A 27,486-nucleotide genomic window follows, 5' to 3' on the forward strand; every position below is an offset into this window, starting at 1 on the left:
CATAACCAGGGACTAAGTCAAGCCCATAATATACATTTTATCCTTCCTATAACTCCTTTAAGGAGAGTCTACAGTCTAGGTTTCTCAGACAAAGATACTGTGACTCAGAGAGATTAAAGAACTTCCCCAAGATACCATGGCCTCAGGTGAGATACAGACCCAGATACTCTGACTCCAAATCCTTAACTCTTAATCAGTTTCAGTTCTTTTATGATCTACTCATTGCTCTAGATAGTGATTCTGCCATGAAGTTACTCACTGGTCAAGTTGTGGGACACTGACTAGATAATGTCCTTAATGTGATGAGGCAGAAATGGAAAACAAGAGTGTCAGGATTTTGTACAAGCCCACTCCACGACAATAAATCGCTCAAATGTGGAAGTGCCGGTCCCTGATCCAAACACTGTAACAAATTCAGAGGAAGTGGGTGACCCCTTCCCAATGAAGGAATTGTGGGTTATAACTGTGAGTCTACTGGGGAGTCTGCTTCCACCCAGCAGTAGGACCCACTTACTGGATGAAATTCAGAATGTTGCTGACCTAGTGAAAATAAAACAGAGAAGTAAATGTTTACTTGTAGGAACAAGACTCCAGCGAGGAGGAACAATAGCACTTAGAAATCAATTTAAAAAAAGTCCCTGTAGTCCCCCTTGAAGCAAAGAACACTGGATCCAATCAGTAGCATTGGAAGCCCAAAAGACAAATGATGCCAGTGGGCTAGTTGAAGTTCCTAAGAGAAGGAGAATGGCTAAAGCTGAGCTCCTCGTGCTGACATGCTGGGACGAGCTATTCTACTGTTTTCTTATGTAGACATGAGTATCAGATTGAGCTCAAGAATGAGCCGGTAGTTGAGTGTGAAGACTGGTTGAGGAGGAAACAAGGTGGAGAATTACTAACTCCATATGAACACACTTGTGAAGACCCAAGACTAGAAAAACAAGGATGGTACCTCTGACCTAAGTAATTCAAAGTACAAATGAAAGAAATGACAACAAAGTACTTGTTTTTCTTATGTTGGAAAATTATTGAGTGTTTTAGCGAAATATTAAATATTTTATAAAATTTTGGTAGGCTTGATCGTATGTCCAATTTGTCTGTAGACTGGATGGAAAGTAGGGCCTAATTCACAACATTTACACTTGGTCTGAAAGTGAGTTTGCTATAAGGTCTCCCGAAGGTTTGTGGGAATTATTTCATGAGAATTTGAACCGTCTTTAGAATAGATCAAATCTTAGTGATTTTCCTGTAGAGTCCCCCAAATGGTCATGCCTTACTCCTTCAGATACCTAACAGAAGAGACCCATATCTCTGAATCCTAAGCCTGAAGAAAAGATTGGCAATCAAGATTCAAGAATACAATTAAGAAATAACTATTGGCATTGGAATGTAAATCACCACCTTCCTACGTAGAGTATTTCTTCTTTCCAAAGCCACGGGCTGCAGAAACCACTCTGTTTCCTTACCTAGAGCCTTGCTAGTGATGTAGTCTTTGATAATTCTTGCAATAAAAATCCAGTCATGTATGACATTTAGGAGGGAGCAAAAGGTCTGACTTGCCTTGGGGCCCTGAAACCTTTATAAAGAGGTCTTAAACGAGAAATGAAAGGAAAAAAGAAATTACGGACTCAGAAATTGAATCAAATCAGAAAGGGGGTGCCAAATCACTAGGCACTAGGCTGCCTTTTAATGGTTCTAGGTAAAGAGAGGAACTTAGGAAAGCCTGGGTGGCTCAGTCAGTTAAGCCTCTGCCTTCAGCTCAGGTCGTGATCCCAGGGTCCTGGGATTGAGTCCCACATCGGGCTCCTTGTCCAGCGGGGAGCCTGCTTCTCTCTCTGCCTCTCCCTGTAACTCTGTCTTCTCGTGCTCTCTCTCTGACAATAAATAAATAATAAATCTTAAAAAAAAAAAAAACTTAAAAAAAAAGGAGAGGAACTTATGTAGATTTTCCCACCAAATTCAAATTAACGTAATACCAGACTACATTGGAAAAGAGGAGGAATAAGGGGGAACAAGATGAAGTCTTAATGCTTTCTCAGCTACTGATAAAGTGAAATCTGGGCACCACTGGAATACAGACAGGGCTGGTGTCGCCCACATCACAAGTGTGCTTACACTTCTGAGAAAATCGGAGCTTTCACCAAGTGGTCCCTAATAGCAAGACTAGGTTACGCCCCTTCCACAGAATCTGTTCCAATGAGATGTAGTCCACTCACATTTTCATTCAGCTCTTCTGCTCAGTTCCTGCAGTTTAGCCTGGTCCTATTTCCTGTGGGGAGAGTCATTAGTTACAGGCTATGCTCTGTGTCATTTAGAAAGCAGCCACTTTTCTCTCCAAATCCCTTTCATTGAGTATGAGCCAAATGTCTGCCTCTCACACTCTCTTGAAATCAGTACCCTAAGTAATTTTTGGCTAAGGACATACTCTTACAGAGAGATGGTGACCTTCTCTGTCTCCCCACATGTCATTCTGTTTACACCCACTAGTCAGGGCAATCTAACAAAAAGTCTGTGGCAAGTCAAGAACATTTAACTCCTAGTGAGGAAAGGAAAATGTTCTCAGGGGAGAACGACTCCTGGGAATATATAAGACAAGAAGAAGCTTGCTTTCCACCATGAAGCCGTGTATCCCCAACCATTAGGTGGACACAGCCGAACCTTGTTAATTAAAGCACAGACATCACCCGGCAATACCAACATCACTTGTAAGTTTGCTAGAAGTGCAGATCCTAGGCCTGCTCCAGAGGAACCCACAAGCCCCAGGTGATTCGTATGCACATTCAGAGTTGAGAGATATTGGTGCTAGAACAGTGGTTCTCAACCTTGGTTACAGGTAGGAATCAATTGGGGTATTAAAAAAAAAAAGTTACCCAGGCCTGGGTCCTACCCCCAGAGATTCCAAGTTAATCAGTCTGGGGTGTGGCCTAAGCACTGGGATTTTTAAAAGCTCCCCAGGAGATTTGGAAGTGTAGTCAGCGTTGAGAGCCACTGGCCTCATAATCCAACAGTGGGATTCCTGGAGTCAGAATCTCCTTTCCCCTGTGGCCTGGCTGCCAGAGAGCTCCAGAGTAAGTAGTGGGGAGATCTCTCCTAAGGACTTAACTTTCTGCCCTATGCTTTGTTCCTCTCACCTTTTCCATACAGCTGTCCCTGACCCCTCACACGTCCACCAAGCTACACCAGTGGTGAGGGCCAACTGGTGCTTTACAAACAGAAGCTCGGAGTCACGCTTGAGGACTGCAACGCCAGAGTCTCAAGATGGGATGCTAAAATCTGCCTTTTTAAACAAGCTTCCCAGGTGTGTCTGATGGGCAGCCAGGTTTGTGAACTCCACAGTGGGTCTAGCCTTCCATCCTGCCAAGTCATTAAGGATTTGTAAGGATGAATGAGCTGTCAAGAGAGCAAGGGCCTGGTGCAATGCTCCTTTATTAATTATGGGGAAGTGATGTATTGGCAATGATAATGCTTCTCTTGGAAAGGCCAATGAATGATTCGTCGATTGCTGCATTAGATTTTTCCCAACTCAACCTTAATGCTCAGCTTTTACTCCTCCGTGTAGTTTAGAAGCAGCACGGGCTTTCGCATTAAACAGCTTCTTGGTCTTTATTCCCAGGTGAGCTCTTTGCAATCTTTGAGGGAAATACCAACACGGAGAATCTTTCAGAGATCTCGGTTGGGGAATACCTCTCCCTTCACCCCCACATCCTTATCTGCTTGTGTCAGCAGCGTCTGGGCACGGTACTGCTGTGCATGTCTATACGTAGGAAAAACACAGTGAGGATGTAAGAGAAAATCATTGATACATCCCCAGGTCCCCTTGCTAAGCCAAAGCTTCCTTTAGCAGAGGGCTAGAAAGCGGAGGAAGAAAGATAGATCTGGATGAACAATTCCAGAGGTGAGAAATGGGTAGGCAAGTCGGGGTGAGGGTTCTGCCTGGTGGGAGAGGCGAGGAAGGTTCAAAAGAAAAGTTGCAGCGCCCGTCTGCGCGTGTCATCGATGGGCTGGGCGCCCGAGGGAGCGCTAGCGCGGGGCCAGAACGCACTGCGGGGCCAAGGGCCGGGAGCAAACCGACAAATCTTCTCGGCGGCGGAGGCTGCTAGGCTGGGAGGCTGGAAAGGCTCCCAGACCGCTCGGGGCTCCAGAAACGCGCCGGCTCTCCCCACCTCGGGCGGTCGCCGAGGGCGCCGGGGTTCGGCGGCGGCGGCGGCGGGGGGGGGCCGAGCGCGCGTGTGAGCGAGTGCGAGGCTGCGGGCGGCGGGCGGGCGGCGGGCGGGCGAGTGTGCGCGGGAGGGAGGGGGAGCGCGCGCGCCGCCCGGGCCCCGGCCCTCCCAGCCTCCCGGCCTCCGCCGCGCCTGCCTCCCGCCCGCGCGCACCGGCTGCCTGCAGCCGCCGCTCCCGCTCGTGCCGGCGCTGCTCGGGAGCCTGCCCGCCGCCGCCTGCTTTGTGCTTCCCCCAGAAGATGGGAGCGACCTCTTCCCGGTCGGGAGCTATTTAAAAGGAGGGAGCGCGCCGTATTGCCTGCTAGCGTGGAGGAACCGGGGACGGATCCATCCACACTCCCCCCAGATCAGGTAGGATCTTATGATGGGCAGCAGAAGGGATTTGGTCCGCTACGGCCAACTGTTTGCTATTTCTTGTTCCTGAGGCTACACTTCCCTCCGCTTGGGCCACGGACCGGCTGCTGGATTGTGTGTGTGTGTGTGCGCGCGTGTGCGCGCGCGTGTGTCCCCACACGTTTTCTGGGGTGTCCGCGCTTGTCGGGGAGCGAAATTGCTCGGGCTGGTGCGTCTGGGCGTGAGTGTGCCTGCCTGCCAGTGCCGGCTGCCGGAGGAAGAAAGGGCTGCTAAGGAGAGATGCTGCACCCTTCGCCGCGCTGGGCTCCGAGGCTTCGGGGCGCGAAGAGCTAAGTCCGCCCGGAATGCCGCGCTACTGGGGATCCAGGCGTCCCCACCCACTGGGCTCTGCTCCGCGGTCATCCCACCTCCTGGTAATTCCTGGGGTCTTCCCCAAGGCCACGCTTGAGAGGCTCCTTTCCGGCCAGCTCTGGGTGCGCCTTCACCTCGGACTGCGGAGAGGAGGGAGTTGTGGCTGGGGCAGGAGGAACAGGCAAGGGGGCTTTACAGCGTGGGGAATGGGCTGGAGGGTTCCCGTCTCTGAGCCCTATGCCGGGGTGTGCCTTGGGGTTCCTGCACACACAGGCGTCTTTCCCCCCACGAGATTCGAAGGGAACTTTGCAGCTGCATTATCTGCCTCTGGAGATTTGCTGGCTCTTGGGGAAATGGTCTGTGTTCTGAGGTGTGAGGATATCCTTCTTGGCTCCTCCTTAATGAAGAAGAGGGAGGTCTTACGGGTGGACAGTCGGCTAAAGAAACCAAATCTGCCCAGAGGATGCTTTTAAAAAGACAGTATGATTGCATCCTTGATTTTAAACATCCCCCCCACCAAGGATTCTGTTGACTGTTTTGATGAATGACTGGGGCTAGCAATTTGTATTTCCCTCTCCAGACAAAGTGGCAGTGGTTGGGTTGAAAGCAGAGTGATCAAATTTAGCAAAGAATTTTCTGAACAGAGCAATAGTGCATGGTGTCCGCAGTCATTGGAAAGAAAGTCATGCCTTGCACTAGATATCTGCTTAACCCCCCCTTAGCCCGGCTCCCTTGCAGGCGCTCTGTATCTCTCCTGCTAGTCAGCCACTAGTGGTTGTGACTATAACAATACAAACTTTGTCCTGCTGGAGGTGTAAAGACTAAAAAGAGAAAAAAGGATATCAGTAGGAGGTGTAGTGGAAGAAGCTTTTTAAAAAAATGACAGATGTGGTAAAGACAGTCCTGGCATCCAGATCATGGAGGAGCTGGCAGGGTAGGTGGATTCTGATCAGATCTGGTTAAAGGCATAGCTTGAGGATCTCCAAATATGAGCAATTGGAGCACCCACAACCCAGCATCTGTAGGAAGATTTGCTAAGGGAAATGGGGAAATGGGGAGCAACTAGGAGGGGGTTCTGCAAGTAGACCTCACCCCCCCCACACACCCCCCCAACACACACATGCACACACTTGTATGTTTTCTTTTTCTCTCCAAGCTACTCCTGCAGCAAGTCAGGAAAGGAGAGTAGAAATGTATCTAGATGTTCCATTCATTTCAGATAAGAAAACAAAACCAGAACAGGGGTGATGGCTTTTACGTTCCTCTTTCAAATCCTGTGTTACTTGGATTTAGCTCTATGGGTTTGCTAAACTTGCTTAATGGGCTGCTTAGGCTGGTGCGAAAGGAGGAAGGAAGGGAGAGCTAGCTCCATCTTTGGGGCCTTGTGAGTGAGAAGGTGGGGGGAAGACCCACTTACTTCATCAAGAAGCAAGATGTGTTTTCTTAAACGGTTTTCATTTTACAAACCCCGCCTGCTTGAAGAATTCCACTTGGTTCTCAGGGCTGTTTTGCTAAGATTTCTCCTACCTACTAAAAAAAAAAAAAGCCCTGATTTTTTTTTCTCCCTAAAATGGCTGTTGTCTTGTCTTAAATATGGAATGACTAATTACTAGGGAATTAAAGAACTGGATAGAGGTAAACCATTATTGACTATTGAGCTGTGCAGTGTTGCAAAGAATGCAAGTGTCCATGATAATCAGACTTCATTTACTCTGTCCTGAAAGCTTCATAGGGCTGGAAGAGGAGAGTAATGAATTAAAAGAATATGAAGCCTCTGCTTTATATCTGTCTATCAATCTATCTATCTGTCTACCTACCTGTCTATCCATCTGTCTTTCTATTTATTTTATCATCACTGTTGAATGGTTTCTGCTATATCATTTTGGATAAAGATTAAGAGCTTTGTTGACCATGAAGGGGAAAAAGAGAAATGATAGCGGTGCTTTTACTCCAAATCATATTAACAAAAGGAAGATGAAGTATGGTTAGGACTTTATGCAAGAATAACATTAATTGTTCTTTGAAGCTTACTATGTTTTGAAGAAAAAAAAATCCAAGAGAGCTTCAGCATTTTGTTAGCAAGCTATATTTAACATGTTTTTTTATCAGACAAAAATAGACTTTTATTTATCTCGCAAAGTAAACGCATGGTTTTTCTCTCTCTCCGTATTTAATCTGTTTCTTTGAAAAAATAAATGATGATAAAAGCGCTGCAGATCCAATGAGGTTACATTCTTGCTTTAAAGGAAGTTAAAGCATTCATTTAGGTCATGGTTGTGTTTCTTTTAAAGTAAGTGCATTTTAGGACTTTGTCGTCTGATTTTTTTGCTTTGCAATTCAGTGAGAGGAGCTCTTTCTCCATGACGCCTTCAGGTAGAGGGAGCCTAGCATGGAGGTAAGTAGCAAGCAGTCTATCCCATCAGCGGGGAAATAACCAAGGGCCAAGTTGAAATAGAAATTAAATCTGGAAGAAAGAAATAAATACAGGATTAAAAGAGGACGGGAGAGCACCTATCTTGCATGTTTTGTATTTTCGCAGTGTAAATGTATGTTGCTTTTAGCCAAGAATTAAATTGTTGCTTTATGTTTGCTGAGAATTTAGTAATCAACGTGTTTCAGTCTCTCTCTTCTTCCTGCTTCTTTCATTCCCCCCCCACTTTTTTTTTTTTTCTTATGAGTGATAGATGTCTCTTGCCAGAACATCTTCCGTTATTGTCCATACCTCATACTTAGACCCCTCATCATAACCTCTACGAGATTGCCTCCCATCTGATCCAATTCTCCTGCTCCCTCTTGTGGCAAATACTCTCCCTGACTTTCCCCAGATCTCAGAACCACAGGGAACCTCACTCTGGGCTCCCTCAGCCGCCTATCACTTGGGATCTGATCTCAGTAATACTTGTGGCTACCCTAACCAGTGGACTGCTGAACTAGCCATCTCAAGTTTTCTCTCGGAACAAAGGGATGTCTACCCCCTGGAGACATACTTGAGATTTAGTGGAAGTAAAGGTCAGATGCTTTCTGATCCACGGGGACGGAATAGATCCGGGAAATGTGAGCTTTCAGAGTTGGCCTCAGATTTTGATTTGGACTCTGAGCTGGTCTAGTGGGGCCTCATTACATGGAGTGAGATGATTTTTAGTTTTCTTTTTTTCTCTTCAAAAGGTACCTTTTGCCTGTGTATCTGTGTCTCTCCATCTCTCTCTCTCTTATGGCCTCCCTCCTTCCTTAAGCTCTCAGCGCACACACACGCCCACACGCCCACACAACACAAGATATATTTTATACAACACATATTTTGAAGACTTAAGCTAATCAATAGTTAGGTTCTCAGGAAGGTTTGTAACTCATACAGCCTATGTTCTGAACTGGAGACTTCTAGGGTAAGCTACGCTCCCCGGCAGGTTTTTAGCAAGAGCAGCTCAGAGCACGAATGAGATCGGGAGCTTGCTTCCTGTGTGTTGACTCAACTTGGAAGGCTTGTCTCCCTTGCAGCCTCAAGTAGATTCTCCTTGCTGACAAATCTTGTGAAACTCTAAGTGTTTTGTATCCACTCTGCGATTGTCCTTTGATCTGTCTAGTCAAGAGAGTGTAGTACCGAACAAGAGAGACAAAGGTTCAAGAGAATCACATTTCTTCTTTACCTGAAACTTTCCAGCCAATTTCAGGAGGAGGTGGAGGATATGTGGAAGGAGAAGAGTCCCGAAGTGAGGGGCATTATAGGCAACTGCCTGCTAAGTGATCGGGGGAGGGGGGTACAAAGCATCCTTGGCGCGGAAGCATTTCTCCATCCACCAATGTAAGATCAGAAATTCTTATTATTAGACTTTCATTTGAATAAAGTATTTCTATCTCGTAAGTCCCTAATGACATACAATGACATCACTTAGGAAAGAGCTACCTTTAATTTTTTTTTTTTTTAAAGATTTTATTTATTTGACAGACAGAGATCACAAGTAGGCAGAGAGGCAGGCAGAGAGAGGAGGAAGCAGGCTACCTGCTGAGCAGAGAGTCCAATGTGGGGCTTGATCCCAGGCTTCTGGGATCATGACCTCAGCCGAAGGCAGAGGCTTAACCCTCTGAGCCACCCAGGCGCCCCAAGAGCTACCTTGAATTCTTATAAACAACTGGTATCTGCTCGTCTGTTAACTTTGGTTGGTTTATCAGGTCAGCTGACAGAAAAGTCCCGAGGGCCTGGAACACAGGAAGGTGCAGAGGAAGTGAAAGTAGTTTGAAACTGGGTTGGTGCCCAGTTTGTGCCCTCAGAGGCTCCTTCTGGTGGGGAAGTGTGAGGACCTGTGCGCCCAGGAATGGGGCTGCTGACAGGGAATAGAGAGTAGTCAGACAGACAGAGTGATGGATTCCCACACTGAAATCTTCTAGGGCAGCAAATATATAAAAAATCTGATCCTTTCTGGAAAATGTAGCCTTTTGAATTCTTCTGAGAATGGGCAAATTATGTTCCCCAGTGTGAAATGATATCCTTAAACTCCTGAATGGCTTCTACTCTATGTCCTTTTGGAATATGCATACCAGTAACCTACAAAATGCCCATGCGATACCAATTCAGACAAATGTTTTCTTGCATATACAATAGGTACAGAAAAGTAAATATAAATATTAGAGCCCATCTTAATTTTAAAAAAGACCCAAAACATCATCACATGTCCTTACCTGTGAAGTCAGAGTAATTACTAATTTCTTCATTGAATCTAATGTGAGATGAAGTCAGACAGACAAGAGAGTGATTCAGCAATTTATTCCAACCCAACCATGGTATTTATTGAGCACTCCCTGTATGCAAGGCACTGTGCTGGGCTTTTTAGAGAACACAGATGATGAAGAGGAGTTACTTGACTTTTGCCGAGTGCCCATTGTATGCCCAGGGCCAATCTAAGCACTCTGAGTGTGTTTTCTCTTTAATAGTCTATAAATGCTCCACAAGGAAGCATCCTTATCGTGATGTAAAACTGAAGACGATGGCTCTGTTAAATAACTTATCTAAGAGTTAATAGGTGATAGTACCAGTTTTTGATGCTGCTCAAAAGCCGTGTTCTTCGCACCATGTTCTCTAGTCTTAGGGATGTCATGGTCTAGAACACCTACCTGCTGAGCCACCTGGGGAATATTGCTTCAACTGCCTAATGAGCACAAAGCTGTAGAACAGAAGGAAGAAGAGAATATTGGAAGAGGCTTCATGGAGGAGGACGCATTGTAGTTTATTTTTCAAAGAGTGAAAAGGGCTTCTAAAATAAATAAAGCCAGTATGCCTGAGTGGCACAGTCGGTTAAGCACCCGACTCTTGGTTTTGGCTCAGGTTGTGATCTCAGTGTCGTTGAGATCCAGCTCCGCGGCCATCCCCAAGTGGGACTCCGCAATCAGACTGGGCTTGAGACTCTCCCCTACCCCTCCCTGCCACCATGCTCCCCCCACCCCGCCCATGCACACAGGCGTGTGGTGTGCTCTCTCTCTCTCTCAAATAAATAACTCTTAAAATAAAATAAATAAAGTGAGCATTTTGGGAACATGTAAACCAGCTCCAGCTAATTTATGACAAGGACAACCCTGAGGTCATGTTAGGGCCGTTACCAGGCTTTCCAAATCAGCTGTGTGTCCCAGTCAGAACCATGCCATGGGAACTGTGGCTCTGGAACCAGGGATAGCATCAGCCACCAAAATTCCAGATGAATTTCCAACATGACCTTTAAAGAGAGACACTGTAACCATCAGAGAGGTCAGACAAGGGACAGACCACCTGCTATCCTGTTCCTCTCTTAAATTTAATGGTTATGTTTTCTGGGCCATTACAAGTGGTCCCCCCCCCCCTTTTTTTTTATTTGGCACCAAATGGCTCTGGTAGTTTCTCCCTTGAGCTTCTTGAACTCCTGTTCCTCATTTCTGCTTCCCTGTAAAGCACAGGACCTGCTGTGGCTGTCCCTGCTAGATGTAGAACATCCCGTCCCAACAGCAGGTGTAGAGAATCATGCTGCTTATCCTCGCCGGCAAACCTAAACTTCCGGCATAGACTATGGTAGAGCCTCCAAAGTAAATGGCACTGGGCAGAGACGAAAGGATAAAATTTGGAGACGTGCTAAGTAATATGTCCTATGTCTCTCAAAAGTTCCAAGTCACTCTTCCAAAATAACCTACCAGCCAGGTAGTGGGGATTGTGAGCTCCCTAGAGCTGAAATTTGTGAATCAGTCCTGGGCAAAAGTGGTGACTCGTTCTCCCGGACTCCTCACTGCCTCTCTTCTCCTGGCCCGAGAGCTTCTCCTTCTCTTTGCTCTTACTGCTTAGAACCTCAGCCAGCTCCGGAAGGAACAGCAGAGATTCAGATAGTCCTTTTGAAACAAATGAGCCCCTGAAGGCCACATGAAAATAAATGACTCTAGAGAGTGAAATAGGAGAGAGTTGAATTCAGTTCTAGGGCTCTGAGGTCATGTCACCAAAGTCACATCTTCTGTTTTTGTCTGATAATGTAGAAGGCCTCCAGAAATGTATCTGTGTTTTCTGGCCTCAAGGGTCCCTGGGTATCTCCTAATGATTCCCCAAGGTGGAAGGATTTGCTTCTAGATTGAAGGTATTGACTAACAAAATGAGGGACCTTGGTATCCTCAGGCTAAAGTTCTCTGAGGTCAACAGCCATTTCATGACAGTCATAATATTTATTTGGACTCATGGCGTATTTAACTTCGTGCTGGGTACTTGACTTCTCTGTGCCTCAATCTGATCATCTATTCGATGGGAATGATAATAGCAAAAAGCCACGTGGGATTTTTGCGAGGAATAATACATTAATACTTATAAAACATATGGAACCGTTTCTGGCATGTGGGTGCTCAATAAGGATTTGTTCTGACTTCTTGAGACGAAGATTGAGAGTTTCTGTCCCCGCCTGCATGCCTTTATATGAACGTGCTAATTGTGGGAGGTTGCCATGGCGAGAAGAAAGATAAGGACACACATAATGACATACACCAGAGGTCACAAAACTGTATTTCAAAAGGCCGCATAGTAAACATTTTGGGCTTTGTGGACCACAGGGTCTGTGACAATGATTCGACACCGCTGTTGTAACCTGAAAGCACCCACTGATGATACTTAAATGAATGGGCATGTTGTGTGCTATACAACAGTATTTATTAATGCTAGAATTTGAACGTCATATAATTTTCACATCACAAAACATTGTTTTTCTCTTTGTTTCAGTTAGTTAACAAAGTAAAAAAAAATTAATGAAGTGGGTCTGTAAAAATAGGTAGCAGGCTATGGTTGACCTGTTGGCCCTAGTTCGCCTATTCCTGACACACAGCCAGACTATGAGAGACACAAAGGCAATATCGTTGAGCTTGAAGAATCTTAGCAGTCGGGGTTGGTGTCATGCAAAGAGAGGTGGCCTAGAAACGGAGACCTCGTTTTAGAGCCTAACTCTGTCAAATCTGAGATGTGTGCCTTTTGAAAAAGTCTTTTAAGTTATCATGGACTGAGTTTTCGTGTTTGGAAAAAGGGGGGTAGAGGCAGAGTTAGGTGGCTTTCAGGGGTCTTCCTAGGTGTAAAAGCAGTTTTATGAAGGGAAATTGGACATTTAAGATGGATCGTGGAGGGCAGGTAGAAAAGCATGAGAGAGGAAAACATAGTTCATATTTGGGTAATTTTTGTTTAGTAGCTCAGTTGATTATCAGGAACAGTAACCCTGGGAATGTAGACACGTGCTGTATTATGGATGGTGACCTTGAATGCCAAAGTGAGGGATTGGGGTACTCTAGCTTCCTGTTGTTAGCCTGAGTCCCAGTTTTATAGATCAGGTTGAGAAAGGGAAAATGCCTTGTCTTAGGCCACAGTACTGCTCCTTCAGAGCTGACACCAGCACTCATTTCTTCTGGACCCCAGATCAGTGATCCTTCTGTCTACCACATTGCCCCCAGCACAGTGGTAGAATGAAATTAACTGCAATTACATGATTGTGACCTCAGAGGGGCAAGTCTAAAAAAAATTACAGAAGCCACTTTGAGTATTCTCTTTGATAAAAAAGATATTTATTTATTTATTCCAGAAAAAGAGAGAGAGAAGGGGGAGGGGCCAAGAGAGGGAAGGGGGAGAGGCCAAAGGAGAGGGGGAGAGAGAGAATCTCAAGCAGACTCTGCTGAGCAAGGAGTCCCAGGTCAGGGTTCAATCCCAGGATCCTGAGATCATGATCTGAGCCGAAGTCAAGAGTTGGCTGCTTAACAACTGAGCCACCCAGGTACCCACCTGCCCTGTGTACCTCTCCCCTCTCCCATCCCCTCGCTTTGAGTATTTTCTAAACATGGTCTCATTCTGCCTCCCAGCATATCTAAGAAGGTAAGTCTGTGAGTAATTCCATTACAGAGAAGGTGAACTGCAAAAAGTCTAACCCAAGACCTGGCCCTCCAACCATCTTTGGTCTGGCTTCCTGCTGACCATCTTAATTTTCAGCTCAACGTGTTGTTTCTTCAGCAAAGCCTTCCCTAATACCCTAGTAGTTCAGGTCCTCCATTGCTTACTCTTGGAGGGTAGTGTCTTGCCTTTATAACATTTATCAGAGTTAATAATATTTCTTTTTGAAATAATTTAAATTAACATCTGTCATCAGTCTTCTCAGATACATAATAAATTCCAGAAGGGGAATTGTATCTGTTTACTTCATGGCTCTAGCCCCAGTGGCCCTCCCACTCCAGACACGAAGAGACATTCAGGGTTTGTTGAGTGAATGAGTGAATGAATGTTCTTGCATAAGTCATTGATATCGATGAAAGCAGTCTTTGCTTAAAAGGCAGAAGTTACTATCTTCACTTGCTAATGAAATGATTAAATGATTGGCATTTCTTTCTCCACTGACTTTTTTCTCAACTATTCTATTGGCTCCTCTCCAATCCTGGCCTATCACAAAAAGACCATAACAAAATAGTCTTGGCATAGTTACTTACATTGAAACTATAACACTTCAGCCAATATTGAAACAATTCTTCAAATATAGATTATGGGATTGGTATAAAGGGCATATTCACTAGATGCTTTATCTAGTAGAGAAACTGTATGTTTCATAAACTGTGCTCAGGGATTTATGTAAAAATTTTGTTTTCCTATAAGCTACCCAACTTATTCCTGTAAATACTAAAATTTGGCCAGTTCCTTTCTAAGCTGTTTTCATTTAAAATGAAGTATCTGTTCTATGTGTGTATATATATATAAATACACATAATGATAAATAAATTAATATATAATAATAATAATAAATACATATAAATAAATACACACACACACACCTGGTTTTAGAGCCATGTCACTGCGCATATTGTCAGCAACTTTAGAAAATTGTAGCACAGAATATTGAGAAAGGGTCACCATTACACGAGCATCTGTTAACTTGAGTTTTTTTAAAAAATATTTCTTTTTACTTCCTTCTGCTTTTCTCAAGAGCATTTTATTCTTTTCAAGGACTGTGATTTGACACTATGCAGGAAAATTTAAAAGACTCACAAGCTTCAAGTTGATAGGGTTCCATCTCCTGAAAAGCAATCTACTTGAAGATGAAGCTTAATGACTCAGGGAAAAAGCTGATGAAATTCACCAGCCTCTGCTCACATAACCAGCATTTTCCTTGTTATGAAAGATTTTTTTTTTTTAAAGGCATTCTGAATGTTCCTATCACATAGCTTGAAATTAGATTCTGTATTAAACATCTCTAGTCCTGAGAGGCAGACTAGAAGGCAGAAAGTGAACGGCAAAGATTTACTCTTGAGTTGAGGTAAACAGAGGGAGTGGTGATATTCCCCTAAAGAGCCTATGATTTAAAGAGCAGAACTTTCCTCACCACCCAAGGACCCAGTTTTGGGGTTTACATTTCAACACATTATCTACTCTATTCAGGAATTGTGCATGGAACTTGGATAGAAGGTCTCCAAGGACTTCCATTTATCCTCTGTCTTTGCTGCATGTTGATACGGTGTCTTAGAAATCCTTAGCTGTTTCTATTTAAAGAGGCACAACTAACCCTTTGCAAAATTATGAAGTAGATAGAAGTTACTCCCAATGCTTTAACCTCCTCTTCTGGGGACCCCTGTGATCTCCGGGTAGGGTCCATTCTTCTCCATTGTCCTCTCCCCCACCTCCCCACCAACTTACCTAGGGGCTCCCTATTTTCATGCTGTCTGGAGTCCCAATCTATGATATATTATTTCACATCATCATTTTACTGATATGACAAGAAACACTACATTCTAATTTGGGGCCACTGCCTTTGGTCAAGTACCTTGTCTAAGTGCTTTGCCCTGCCATCTGTGTTTGCCAAAGATACCGTATGCCCTGTCTACTCTCTACCCAGTTCTGCCCTTTATGCCAGGGTCCTTAAAGTATGGTGCCAGGACTGCCTCTATCAAATCAGCTGGGGTGCTTATTAAAGTTCAAATTTGGGTGTCCTCTTTAGAACTACTGTACCTCTGATGATAACCCCCACTTATCTGCATATTAATGTATTTCCCAGGTGATTCTTAGGTGAGCTTAAGTTGAAGAAGCAGCACTCTGTGCCTTTATAACATCATTCCTTCCTTCTGTAATGTCCTCTTACTCTCTCCAGCTTTTCGCCATCCTTCCAGCCCTCTCATTTTAGGGAATCTTCCATAGCCTTCCTAGTACTCACGGCCATTAGAGTAAGTAGTTGAGTTTGAACACTGTCAGTTCATTAGGCACAGGTGCAATTATCTTTGTAATCCTCACAGTGTTTGGTTTGCTGCTTTGCCCATAGATGCCACTCCAGGAATGCTTGATGAATATATGAGTGGTACACTGTCTCAAACTAGAAATACAGAGAGAGCTGTCCTTCACTCAAAAACAAACAAACAAAACAAAACACAAAACAAAACAAAAAACCCTCAAACAACAACAACAACAACAACAAAACAATCCCACAAAAACCCACACACATTTCTTAAGGTGAAATGTCAACAAGCTAGTGTGGAAAATATTTTTAGATAGTAAATCTTTTTTGGTGACCCAGATAGAAACGCATGCTTGTGACCTCATTTTTTTTTTTTGTTCCCAGTGTGTAAGGTCAGACATCAAAAAAAGGCGGCTCTTTCCCTTCAGGGTGGATGGTGAACAAATTAGTATCCGAAATAGTTATTATTGTCCATCATGAGGCCCCTCAAAGATGCACAGAGTACAGACAAGGTGCTCTAAGGCCCTGGCCTGCCTCGGGGAGTTCACCAGGCTTGAAAACCCTGGGTGGTAGAATTGTAGGCTGAGCAGTGTGAGGTTTCTAGAACCCTGGTTGTATTAACCTAAGAGCTCAGGTGCATTAACCTGGGAACGAGGTGGTCCACTTTGATTGTCTCACTCTCTTAACACCTGGAAAGTCTCTCCGTCTCTGTAGCAATGAAAGAGTTCTGTACCAGAAAGGAGACTCACACTCTGATGTTTGTAATCCATGCCCCCCCACCCCCCACTAGAATGTGATCTTCTTGGAGGATATTAACTTATTCATCTTTTAACACGTATCTGGCATATGTGAGTGGCTAAGAACGCTTGGCAGATAAAACCATGAATGAATGTGTTGTTTTCCTGTTTCTTTGAATTACTGGTTTAAAAATTAAAAAAAAAAAAAAAAAAAAAAAAAGTCTTGACCCCCCCCCCAAGACAGCGGATTTGTTGAAATTCTTGGAAAAAAAAATTTTGATTTATCGCTATCAGAGCAAAGTATTCCCTTGTTATGCTGAAGTTCAGTATTATTCTCCCCAGATCCATCCATCTGTCATTTTAGTTTTGCTTGCTCACTGCTAGAATTTCTTTCTCTAGTTTCTTTTCTCCTGACCAAATGGAAAAACCTTGAGATTATTACATGACTTTGGAGTGATTTTAGACCTCAGATTTTAGCTGATGATCTCCCAAATGGATTAGCTTTCGCTTGCTACGTGATAAATAGGAGTGCTTACCAAACCCTTACTCGGGAGTTGGGGAGGCAGGAGACAGGAGCCACAAACATGAAGGCTCTGGAGGAGGCAGTACAAACTACATGCATTTGTTCAGGGGGAAAGCAGAGCGCGTGGAAAGGTTACTCTGTGCTAAGTATCGAAGTAGGGGGCTCCTTGCTACCAGAGGACAGTACTGCTCACCTAGGAAGTGAAAACAAACAAAAAGATGCTGCCATTTGGGAAAGCGCGGTGGCAATGTGCTTTCCACGTGTAAGCACTGGGATTAAAATCCTAGTTCACCTCTGTTTGTACGACTTTAACCAGTTTACTTTTACGAACCGTTTATTTTTCTCATTTATAAAATGAGAATGATACTACCTCCTTGCCGTATTGTCAGAAAGGCCATGGACAATGAACACAAAGCAGTCGGTGAAGCACCTGGGACAAAGCAAGGGCTCGGTCAATGGCTTCAGTCTTTATTGTCCTCAGTGCCAATTTATGACAATAAGTGAGGCCCTCACTCTGGCTTTGGCACTGGCAAAATGAATCTGAGGACAGCCCTGGCCCAAGATAAGCACAGCGGCTTCCCTTTGAATTCCTCTTTATTTAGTTAGTTTTGAAAGACTCTTTATTCCCCAGCTTTCTTTCTCTTACTCGTATTTCCATACCGGTATGCAGAGTTAATATATTTAAATTGAAATTCGTGATGCACTTTCCCATTTATGAGCCTTCTGTAATGGAGCTGATTTTTAGTTGGTGCCTGACCAGATGTCTTCTTAATGCACTGGAAGGAGAAGATACGCTTTGTTGAGGATGTCTGAAACATTAGGACCCTCTCAACACAGTAGATGAACTTGGCATTCCAAAAGAAATCAGCAAGCTAGGGCTCATGGAGGAGGACCTGCGCCCAGGTACTGGGGAAAACTGCAGAGTCCCCCTTCTCTATGCCGGAGGTCAGTTTTTCCAGCCTGAGGTTCTCTGCCCATGAGCCTGAATCACATTTCCTCTCCTCCACTTAATCCTCACATTGGCTTTTCAGGGCGATACTGGCATCTGCTCATTTTAGGGGCTTCTGCTTCAGTCAAGGCACATTTTTCAGGGCAAATGCCTCGTCTCAGCCCCCAGATTCTGATTCACCTTCAGAGATTTGGTGAATCAGCCCATGACCCTATGAAAATGATTTTATTCATTCAGTAAGCAGGTGCTGTGTGTCTTTTATGTGCCAGATTCTGCTCTAGGAACTGGGTTGGGATCCATCAATGAACAAAAGAGACAAAAATCTCAGCCTGTACAGAATTTAACGTCTATCAGAGAGAGAAAGGCAATACACAGAACCATCAAATAAGTTATATTAGCACATAAAGAAGAAGTTCTATGTAGAAAAGCAAAGTAGGGGAAAGGGCCATGGGTTACATCTCATGACTTTTCAATAACTTCTTCATTGTTTAAAATCCTAAATTCATCTTTCTGTTTTTGGCCTCACTGTCTGACCAATCATCCCAGTGTCTTCCTTTGATGAATGAGGTGAGTGTTTTCTGACCTGGCCCAGGATCCTGGCTGTAGTCTCAAACATTCAACCAGAGGACTTGAGCCCCTTATATGAACTCTTGCTGCTGTATTCTAGAGGACCTGTCCCAATTTATTAAGCAACAAAAAGGAAATTCTTTCTTTAAAAAGAAAAAAAAAAAAAAAAAAGGTAAAAGCAGAGAGTCCTTGTGGGACCAGAGCTCCTCTGTAACTCGTGGTCATGGTCTGTTGGCCTGAGACTGGGTGCCAGAAGAGTAATTTTCACCCTGGATGGATGGTCAGATAAGGCAAATCATTTTGGCATCATCTCTTTGTCTAAAAGCATTCACCAGTGCTTGTCTCAGTAGTGGATAAGAACTTAGGGTTGCTTAAATGTTGCCTTAGAAACGGATGAATTGCTAAGCTTTGATGTTTTCACTCAGCAAGAGTTACATAGAAGGGAATTCCAGGTCCTGATGAGGGAGAGTCAAGGAGTTCCTTTGAATCACTTCAGCTGCCAATCAATGGAATGAGATTCGGCCGCCTTTGTGCACGGGGCTGGCGGGAATGCCAAATGTATTTCTTCTCTAAGAACCGGGTCCTCCTTGGTGGTCAACCCTAGCTCCAGCTTCCCATAAGGAACCCATTGCTCTGCTGCCTGATGAGTCTTTATGTCTCTGCCAGGGGGTGGGGGTGGGGGGCTCTTCCTCACCCTTTATAGAAGCCATTTGCCAAAAATATGTCTTGCAGGTACATGTCCCCTTCCCCTACCAAAAGCACATCCCTCTGTAGGAGCTGGGATTGTCTGTTGGCTTCAAGATAAAGAGTGAGCAGAAGACACTCTGAGTCTTCTTGCTACGGTGCTGAAGGCTCCTTTGGATGATGTAACGGCTATTCCTGAGCAAGAACTGGCTGAGAACTTAAGAGTTGTTTGGAAAGCACCATGAAAACCAACCTATCCTTGTTCCAGAGTTCAGGTGATCAGGGCAGAATATTTTAAAAAGCCAGGCAACAGAACAACATACTAGCAGCTTCTTTCCTGCTGAAAATTTATGGAAATACATATTTGAGGAGACAGTAGGGAGGATTTGCTTGAATCTGATGATGGAAGAAAGACCCTGAAATGAAAGAATGAAGAAGAACCTCTCGTTTAGATGCTGTCTTGCCCCCTCTCCTCCCAAACATTTGAATTTGGTGTTAATTTAATAAAAGAAGAAACTAAAGTCCAGAGAATTCTTTCCATTGCCAAAAACCTGTCTCAGTGTTTTGTGTCTACTGATTTCACAAATTATAATACTGCCACCTTTTGAATATAATCGTGATGTTTTGCACTTAACCTCAGAAAGCCCTTTCCTTTTTCTCTGATCGGAATTTTTACAGTTGCATCCACTCTTAGACATCTGTACCCTTTTGGCTAATAACAATTGTGAGATGTGGGGTGGGGGAGGGCTTTTTTTCTCTTTTCTTTCTTTCTTTTTTTTTTTTTTTTGGCTGACCTTATAGATTGCCCTGAGAATGTATGTAGGAAGAGGTGGTCGGGTAATTGCTAAAAACTGACCAGGTAAGGGGCAGTGATCTCTAGGGCATGTCAGCTCACACATTACATCACAGCTATGCATGCCTGTTTGTTGGAGTCTCTAACCCATAAGATAAAAGCCAGGCTATTGGAAACCTTCCATGGAACTTTTGCTACTGAGACCCTCCTTACCCTGCATGGAAGCCAAAAGGTTTTCCAACAGGTCAGTCCAAGCCCAAATCCAATACTCTCTGAGATGACTTCATACACTATCAGGGATGCTCTTATCAGGGTTTGGATCTTAGTTCAGGAGTTTCCTATCTGTATGACTTTCTGACAAGCACTTAACCTGTCTGAGGCTCAGTGAACCCATTTCTGAAATGGGCTAAGAATATCTACTGCAAAATGTCATTCTTAGGACACTGCATTGCACAACTCCAGGTGGTGCTATTCTCATGGACCATATTGGAAATGGCAACACCAGGAGCTGTGTAAAATAACAACACTTGTTAGTGTAAGTATTAGATATAATAATACACTTAAAGAATTTAGCATAGTGTCTGCCATCGTGTTTACGAATAAAATCTACTGTTAATCTCTTGGGCAACTGACCATGATTTGCTGTTGTGCCATTTTGACCTTTGCTTCTAAGAAACAAAATAGTTTGGAGCACAGAAAACACAATCTTGAATCTTACCTGGAGGTAAGAAAGTGTTGTCATGGTCAGGAAATGGAGAGAATTTCCATATTTTAGAACTTGGAGACTGGATCCTAAAAGGTCTGAACAGCCTATTGAAAGGATTGGGTTTATTTTTAGGGCAAGAAGCAACCAATGGAGAGCTTTAAGGGGGGGTAGGGGGTCACATCTGTACTTTAGGAAGCTCATTTTAGCTGAACTGTGAAAATGGACAGATGAGATTTGGCAGGAATTTAAAGGAAGTGGTTGATTATATCAGTCCTCGAGTTGGGCACAGGTTGGAATCACTGTTTGGGTTTACTTTCTCTTTTCCATACTACTCTCTGGGAGCAAATACTTAACCTTTCTGATCCTCACAGGTTCCCAAGACATTTGGAATTGTATATCTTCCAAAGGGTCACTACCAGTTGTTTCCTTCTCCTTTTTAAAGTTGAGATTGCCACTGTGTCATTTTTTATACTTGCCAGGCATTGGAATCAGTTGTAATTCTGGTTTTTTTTTTGTTTGTTTGTTTGTCTGTTTTTTGTTTTTTAATAAAAGGCAAAAACTGGTCTCCTTGTTTGCACTCGTATCCCTGTACTCTTAGTCTTTTTTTTTAAAGATTATATTTATTTACTTGACAGAGAGAGAGAGAGAGAGAGAGACACAGCGAGAGAGGGAACACAAGCAGGGAGAGCTGGGGAGGGAGAAGCAGGCTCCTCACTGAGCAGGGAGCCCAATGTGGGGCTCGATCCCAGGACATTGGGATCCTGACCTGAGCCGAAGGCAAAGGCTTAATGAATGAGCCACGCAGGTGCCCCTGTACTCTTATTCTTCATGGAGCCAGCAGAAAGATGTTTTTAATAGGAGACTCAGCGGATACCACTCTTCTGATCAGAACCTCCCCGAGTCCCATCTCTTTCACAATCAAAGCCAATGCCTTATGGTAGCCTCCCTGCCCCTCCTAATCCATCCGCTGTCTGTTCCCAGCTCCAGAGCTCTCTCACCACACTGGTTCCTCTGTGGTTCCTGGACTATGCAAAGACAAGTCCTTCCGGGTCTTGGCATTTGCTGGAATTCTCTTCCTGTAGATATCCACAAGGCTTGGTCTCTTACTTCCTTCAGGATTTTGCTCCAGTGTTGCCTTATCAGAGAGGCCTTCCTTAATCATCCAGTACAAAATCCTGCGTGCTGTGTGTGTACACACACACACACTCACACACGCAGACTCCTTGTCTTACTTAACATTGCTTTCTGCTCCATCCCTCTAGCACTTTTTAGCATCTGATATTTCTATTTATTTGTCTGTTTCCACCCCAATAGAATATATGGTCTGCAAGGACAGAGACTTTGTTTTTGTTGTTTGTTTGTTTTTAATTCTCTGATGAACTCTTAGGTCCTAGGAGAGAGCCTAGCAGGTGATTCTGAAACACGTGGTTAGGCAGCACCCATAAATATTTGTGGAATAAATGGCTCATAATGGAATTGGAATTAGAGTTAGACCTTCCACTACTCTTGCATGTTGTTTCGGTGACTCCTTGTGGGTTTTTTTTTTTTTTTAAGATTTTGTTTATTTATTTAACAGACAGAGATCACAAGTAGGCAGAGAGGCAGGCAGAGAGAGAGGAGGAAGCAGGCTCCCTACTGAGCAGAGAGCCCGATGCTGGGCTCGATCCCAGGACCCCGAGATCATGACCCGATCTAGAGGCAGAGGCTTAACCCACTAAGCCACCCAAGTGCCCCGTGTCTCCTTGTTTTGAGTGGCAGTCCCACCCAAGCCCTGTAATGACTGATTAAGTAGACCCACTGACCATGAATCTTGGCATATTTTGAAAAGACGCTTTTTCTATTTTTTTCAGCCTTTTATGTAGAATGTAATTCTGCCATTACAACCTTTAGCCGAGGCTTGTCTGAGAAAAATGTCAGAGCTTATCTCCCCATAGTGATGAGCTAAAAGGAACTTTAGGCCAATGGTGGGCTCTTTGAGGGTCTGCCAGAAAGTGCTGGACCAGGGGGCTCTGCCCGGGCCTTGGTGAATTTCCACTCCCGCCATGAGTGGCCAACCTGGGCCAGAGAACGTAGGTGAGTGCGTGGGTGGCTCTCAGACCACCCCAGGCCGTGGAAGGTTCCAGTCTAGCTCCACTGTGAACTTTTTATCGGGCCACAAGACTATGTTCTGACTCAGGATGCCCCCTTGCCATCACTTTGTCTGATGTTGGAACTGGCCTTCTAGGCCGGAATTACCCTGACTTAGAGCAGACCCTCCTCTCTGTCAGCACCTTACAAAGCCTCAGGGGCAGAAGTGATATCTGGGCAGAGAAGCATTTTGCCTGAGCTGGTGGGTGAATTCAGAGCCATGGTTTCTCAGTCTGCCCCTTGGCCCTGTGTGGCTCGGTGACTCTCCTGCTCGATCTGTAATTGCCTGCAGCCCTTCATCAGATGTGTAGTTTGTGGTCACTGCTGTTCTGCCACATGAGCTAATTTAGTTGGAATTATAGCTCCTGTATTTTTTATTTTTTTTATTTTTTTTGTCACTTGAACCCTCTGTAGAACTAATATGTGTTTTAGAATTGCCCTGGAAAGGATGACATCAACCCCGAGAAGGAACATTTTATGACTGGTAAAGCTGATTTCACAGCCTGCCAGACAAGGGTCTTAACACACAACTAGACCCAGGACTGTTATCTCCCTTTCCTGTTGCAGACAGCCACAGACTCTAGTGCGAGATCTGTCCCCAGATGTGGAGCGCTGTGCTTTGAGACCCAGGTGCCCAGCCACTAACACATCAGGAGCACTGGGCTTGCTGAAAATGAGGAGGAAATGTGCTCTCAGCAAAATGTGCTTTTCAAAACTGTACTTAATGTGCGGAAAGATTGCATTACAGAAGATTTCTTTTCCCCCTCAAGTACAGCTTCTGTTGAGTTTGTAGGAAAGCTTGAAGAGATCTCTGTGTTTCCAAGTCCATTTGGTGCAGTGGGACATGATTTAAAAAACTGTGGTACAAGTCTGCTCCAGCATTTAAGATCATCAAAAGGCCTTGTGTTGGCTAGGTTTTTAGAGTCTGAACTTTAAAGTATCAGTCTTAATAAGGTGATTTTGGTAATGAAATGGTTTCTGGAAGGTAATTGTACTAACCAGAATTTAAAAGAAAATCTGCATTAGCAACAAGGAGAAAATTATTTAATGCATCAAAAGGTTTTTTTCCTCCCCTTATTGGCTCTTAGCATGCGTAACTATGTAGTCAACAAGGCAAGGTTATAATTGAACTTTTCATTTCCAATAAGTCAATTGTGTACATTGCTCAGTGAATGGAGACTACAAGTAGAAAATTCACACGTGGAGAGATTGAATTGTAAATTTTTCAAAAGATTGCTTAATCACTGATGGACACTTAGAATAATTATTTACCATAGGTATTATGGTAGTCAAATTTAAACAAATCATTGGTAAAAGCAATAAAAATCAGTAATTGGTCATGCTTTGGATCTGCCTCTGATGATGTGACTTTTTTTTTCCCCACCCTCCCTCCATCTTATTTTTGCCAGAAGGTTGGGACACTCGGAAGTCTACCATTGTACAACATGCTGCGGTTAAGACCCTCACCTACCTTTTCGATGGGATGTCATCTGTTAGCCATTGTGGCTCTCTTATTTTCCCACGTGGACCTTATAAGTGCAGAGACAGAAATGGAAGGAGAAGTTAATGAAACTGGCGAGTGTACTGGCTCATATTACTGTAAGAAAGGGGTGATTTTACCCATTTGGGAACCCCAAGACCCTTCCTTTGGAGACAAAATTGCTAGAGCTACTGTGTATTTTGTGGCCATGGTCTACATGTTTCTTGGAGTCTCTATCATTGCCGACCGGTTCATGTCCTCTATAGAAGTCATCACATCTCAAGAGAAAGAAATAACTATAAAGAAGCCCAATGGAGAGACCACCAAGACCACTGTGAGGATCTGGAATGAGACGGTTTCCAACCTGACCTTGATGGCCCTGGGATCTTCTGCTCCAGAGATTCTCCTTTCCGTAATTGAAGTGTGCGGCCATAACTTTACTGCAGGAGACCTGGGTCCTAGCACCATCGTGGGAAGTGCTGCATTCAATATGTTCATCATTATTGCCCTTTGTGTCTACGTAGTCCCAGATGGAGAGACAAGGAAGATAAAGCATTTGCGTGTGTTTTTTGTGACAGCAGCCTGGAGCATCTTTGCCTATACTTGGCTTTACATTATTTTGTCCGTCACCTCTCCCGGGGTCGTAGAGGTCTGGGAAGGTTTGCTTACCTTCTTCTTCTTTCCCATCTGTGTCGTGTTCGCTTGGGTAGCAGATAGGAGGCTTCTTTTCTATAAGTATGTCTACAAGAGGTATCGGGCTGGCAAGCAGAGGGGAATGATCATCGAGCATGAAGGAGACAGGCCATCTTCCAAGACTGAAATTGAAATGGATGGGAAAGTGGTCAACTCCCACGTTGACAATTTCTTAGATGGTGCTCTTGTTCTGGAGGTCGATGAGAGGGACCAAGATGATGAAGAGGCCAGGCGAGAAATGGCAAGGATTCTGAAGGAGCTCAAGCAGAAGCACCCGGAGAAAGAAATAGAGCAATTAATAGAATTAGCTAACTACCAAGTCCTAAGTCAGCAGCAAAAGAGTCGAGCTTTTTACCGCATCCAAGCTACCCGCCTGATGACTGGAGCCGGCAACATTTTAAAGAGACACGCAGCTGACCAGGCAAGGAAGGCTGTCAGCATGCATGAGGTCAACACCGAAGTGGCTGAAAATGACCCTGTGAGTCAGATCTTCTTTGAACAAGGGACCTATCAGTGTCTGGAGAACTGCGGTACTGTTGCCCTGACCATTATCCGCAGAGGTGGCGACTTGACTAACACTGTGTTTGTTGACTTCAGAACAGAGGATGGCACGGCCAATGCTGGGTCTGATTATGAATTTACCGAAGGAACTGTGGTCTTCAAGCCTGGTGAGACCCAGAAGGAAATCAGAGTTGGCATCATTGATGACGATATCTTTGAGGAGGATGAAAATTTCCTTGTGCATTTGAGCAATGTCAAAGTCTCTTGTGATGCCTCAGAAGATGGCATCCTGGAAGCCAATCATGTTTCTACACTCGCTTGCCTCGGATCTCCTTCCACTGCCACTGTGACCATTTTTGATGATGACCATGCAGGCATCTTTACCTTTGAGGAGCCTGTGACTCACGTGAGTGAGAGCATTGGCATTATGGAGGTGAAGGTATTGAGAACATCTGGAGCTCGAGGAAATGTTATCGTTCCCTATAAAACCATCGAAGGAACAGCCAGAGGCGGAGGCGAGGACTTCGAGGACACTTGTGGAGAGCTTGAATTCCAGAACGATGAAATTGTGTAAGTTGTTTTTTTATACCTGTGTGTGGGGTCGAGTGCCTTGGTGGATGGGAGAGTGGATGTCATTTTTTTTTTTTTTTAAACTAAATGGCACACAAGGAATGGAATATTTGCTATACAAGACCACTTGAAAATGCCCCCTGCTGTGCCATACTTATCAATCTGCTCCATATAGAGATCTTAATTTGGTTCTATTTTTAACTACTGTACTTTTGCATAATTTAAGTGCATTATAGCAGTTAGGATAGAATGAGTTTTGTGAAACAATTTATCAAACCGCTTATGATGGGTTGGGAAATTTGTATTCTAGTTTGAATCACATAATACACACGCAGAAAGGGAATATTTATTTATTTATTTATCAAAAGGGAATATTTAGAACATTACAATAAGTGCCTAACTTATTACTGAGTACAAATTGGGAAAGCTTAAAAAGGAAACACCTTTGAAAAGAATTTCCTGGCTACCAAGGCTGGCTGGAATGTTTTTTTGCTGCTTTTATCTGATGCTGTATATTTGTAACGATGTAAGATAATGTTTCTGCTTACATGGTAATACTTAATTAGGAGTTAATGACCACCCCTGCTTTTTTTAGTCTTATGCCAGTGTGAGAAAAGTCATACAGCTCTTATGGAGTTCTAGTCTGATTTTATTTTCCATGGTTAGGTAAACCCTTCTACCCTATTGACAGAGGGATGGGGAGAGAATACGATTCTGTCCCAGCCTCCTTGTTGACAGGGAACAGGTCAGAGAAAAGAACTGGGAACAACTTACTCTTCCTATTGGCACTTCATGGTGACACTTGCTAATGTATCACCAGGTGCCTGGTTGTGCAATGATTCTGCCTTTGACAGCTGCTGTTTAGAACTGTTCCTCCTCCCTTGCCTAAGAGGGGGCATTATACTTACCAAATGCAAGCCAGAAAGTTGACTCAACAAGCAGTGTCGAAACAGGAAGGAAGGAAGGAGGGAGAAAAGGAAGGAAGGAAGGAAAGAAAAGGAAGAAAGGAAGGAACGAAAGAAACTATAATATTTGCAGTACAACAGAGGACATTACAATGATTGATCATGTTGGTTGAATCATTGGCAACTTAGGAATTTCCAGGAAAGAAAAAATATATATAATACAGTTTGTTCTAAAAATGGTTAACTCTTGCGTAAACGTTATGTGATGTGTCAAATGCCAAGTACATTCTCTCCAAAATGAAATTTCTCTTGCTAAAAGAAGAGGGTGGAGGGGGACGGGGGTGGAAATGGGCAGAGGGAAGAGATGTTCCTGCAGATGCCTTCCTTTTTACTTCTCTTTGATACTGTATTATAGAGATGAACTCTTACTGAGTGTGATATCATGATGAAATCAAAGCAAAGATGATAATATCCACCTTCAGATGTGTGGGGGTAACTTTGGATGAATATGTTTTCTGTTGGTTCTTATATTGTTAATGTTCCACGTGTTGAGGTGTGTTTTGTTGGACATGTATTTTACTGAAAGATAGTAATATAGAAGCAAATGAATATCCTGCATACTTACAGAAGGATTTTCCCAGAGGCCTTTTATT

The 27,486-nt window shown here is 43.9% G+C and overlaps 1 protein-coding gene across 18 annotated transcripts in view; it reads left to right on the forward strand.

Annotated features, from left to right (window-relative positions):
* Window positions 1–27,486, forward strand: part of SLC8A1 (solute carrier family 8 member A1) — a 385,605-nt gene that overhangs the window by 51,653 nt on the left and 306,466 nt on the right. For 5 of the 18 annotated variants that reach the window (XM_059188498.1, XM_059188494.1, XM_059188491.1 and 2 more), the window contains exons 1-2: window positions 4,707–4,984; window positions 24,094–25,928. In XM_059188498.1, the coding sequence (XP_059044481.1) occupies window positions 4,916–4,984; window positions 24,094–25,928 (1,904 nt within the window). In that variant the 5' untranslated portion in view covers window positions 4,707–4,915. Of the gene's footprint in view, window positions 1–3,141; window positions 3,296–4,277; window positions 4,569–4,705; window positions 4,985–24,093; window positions 25,929–27,486 lie in introns of those variants that run through there. The other 13 variants (XM_059188487.1, XM_059188489.1, XM_059188492.1 and 10 more) reach the window with 10 other exon arrangements.

Source organism: Mustela lutreola, chromosome 9 (assembly GCF_030435805.1).
Source record: "Mustela lutreola isolate mMusLut2 chromosome 9, mMusLut2.pri, whole genome shotgun sequence".
In the NCBI taxonomy this organism is placed as follows: domain Eukaryota; kingdom Metazoa; phylum Chordata; class Mammalia; order Carnivora; family Mustelidae; genus Mustela; species Mustela lutreola.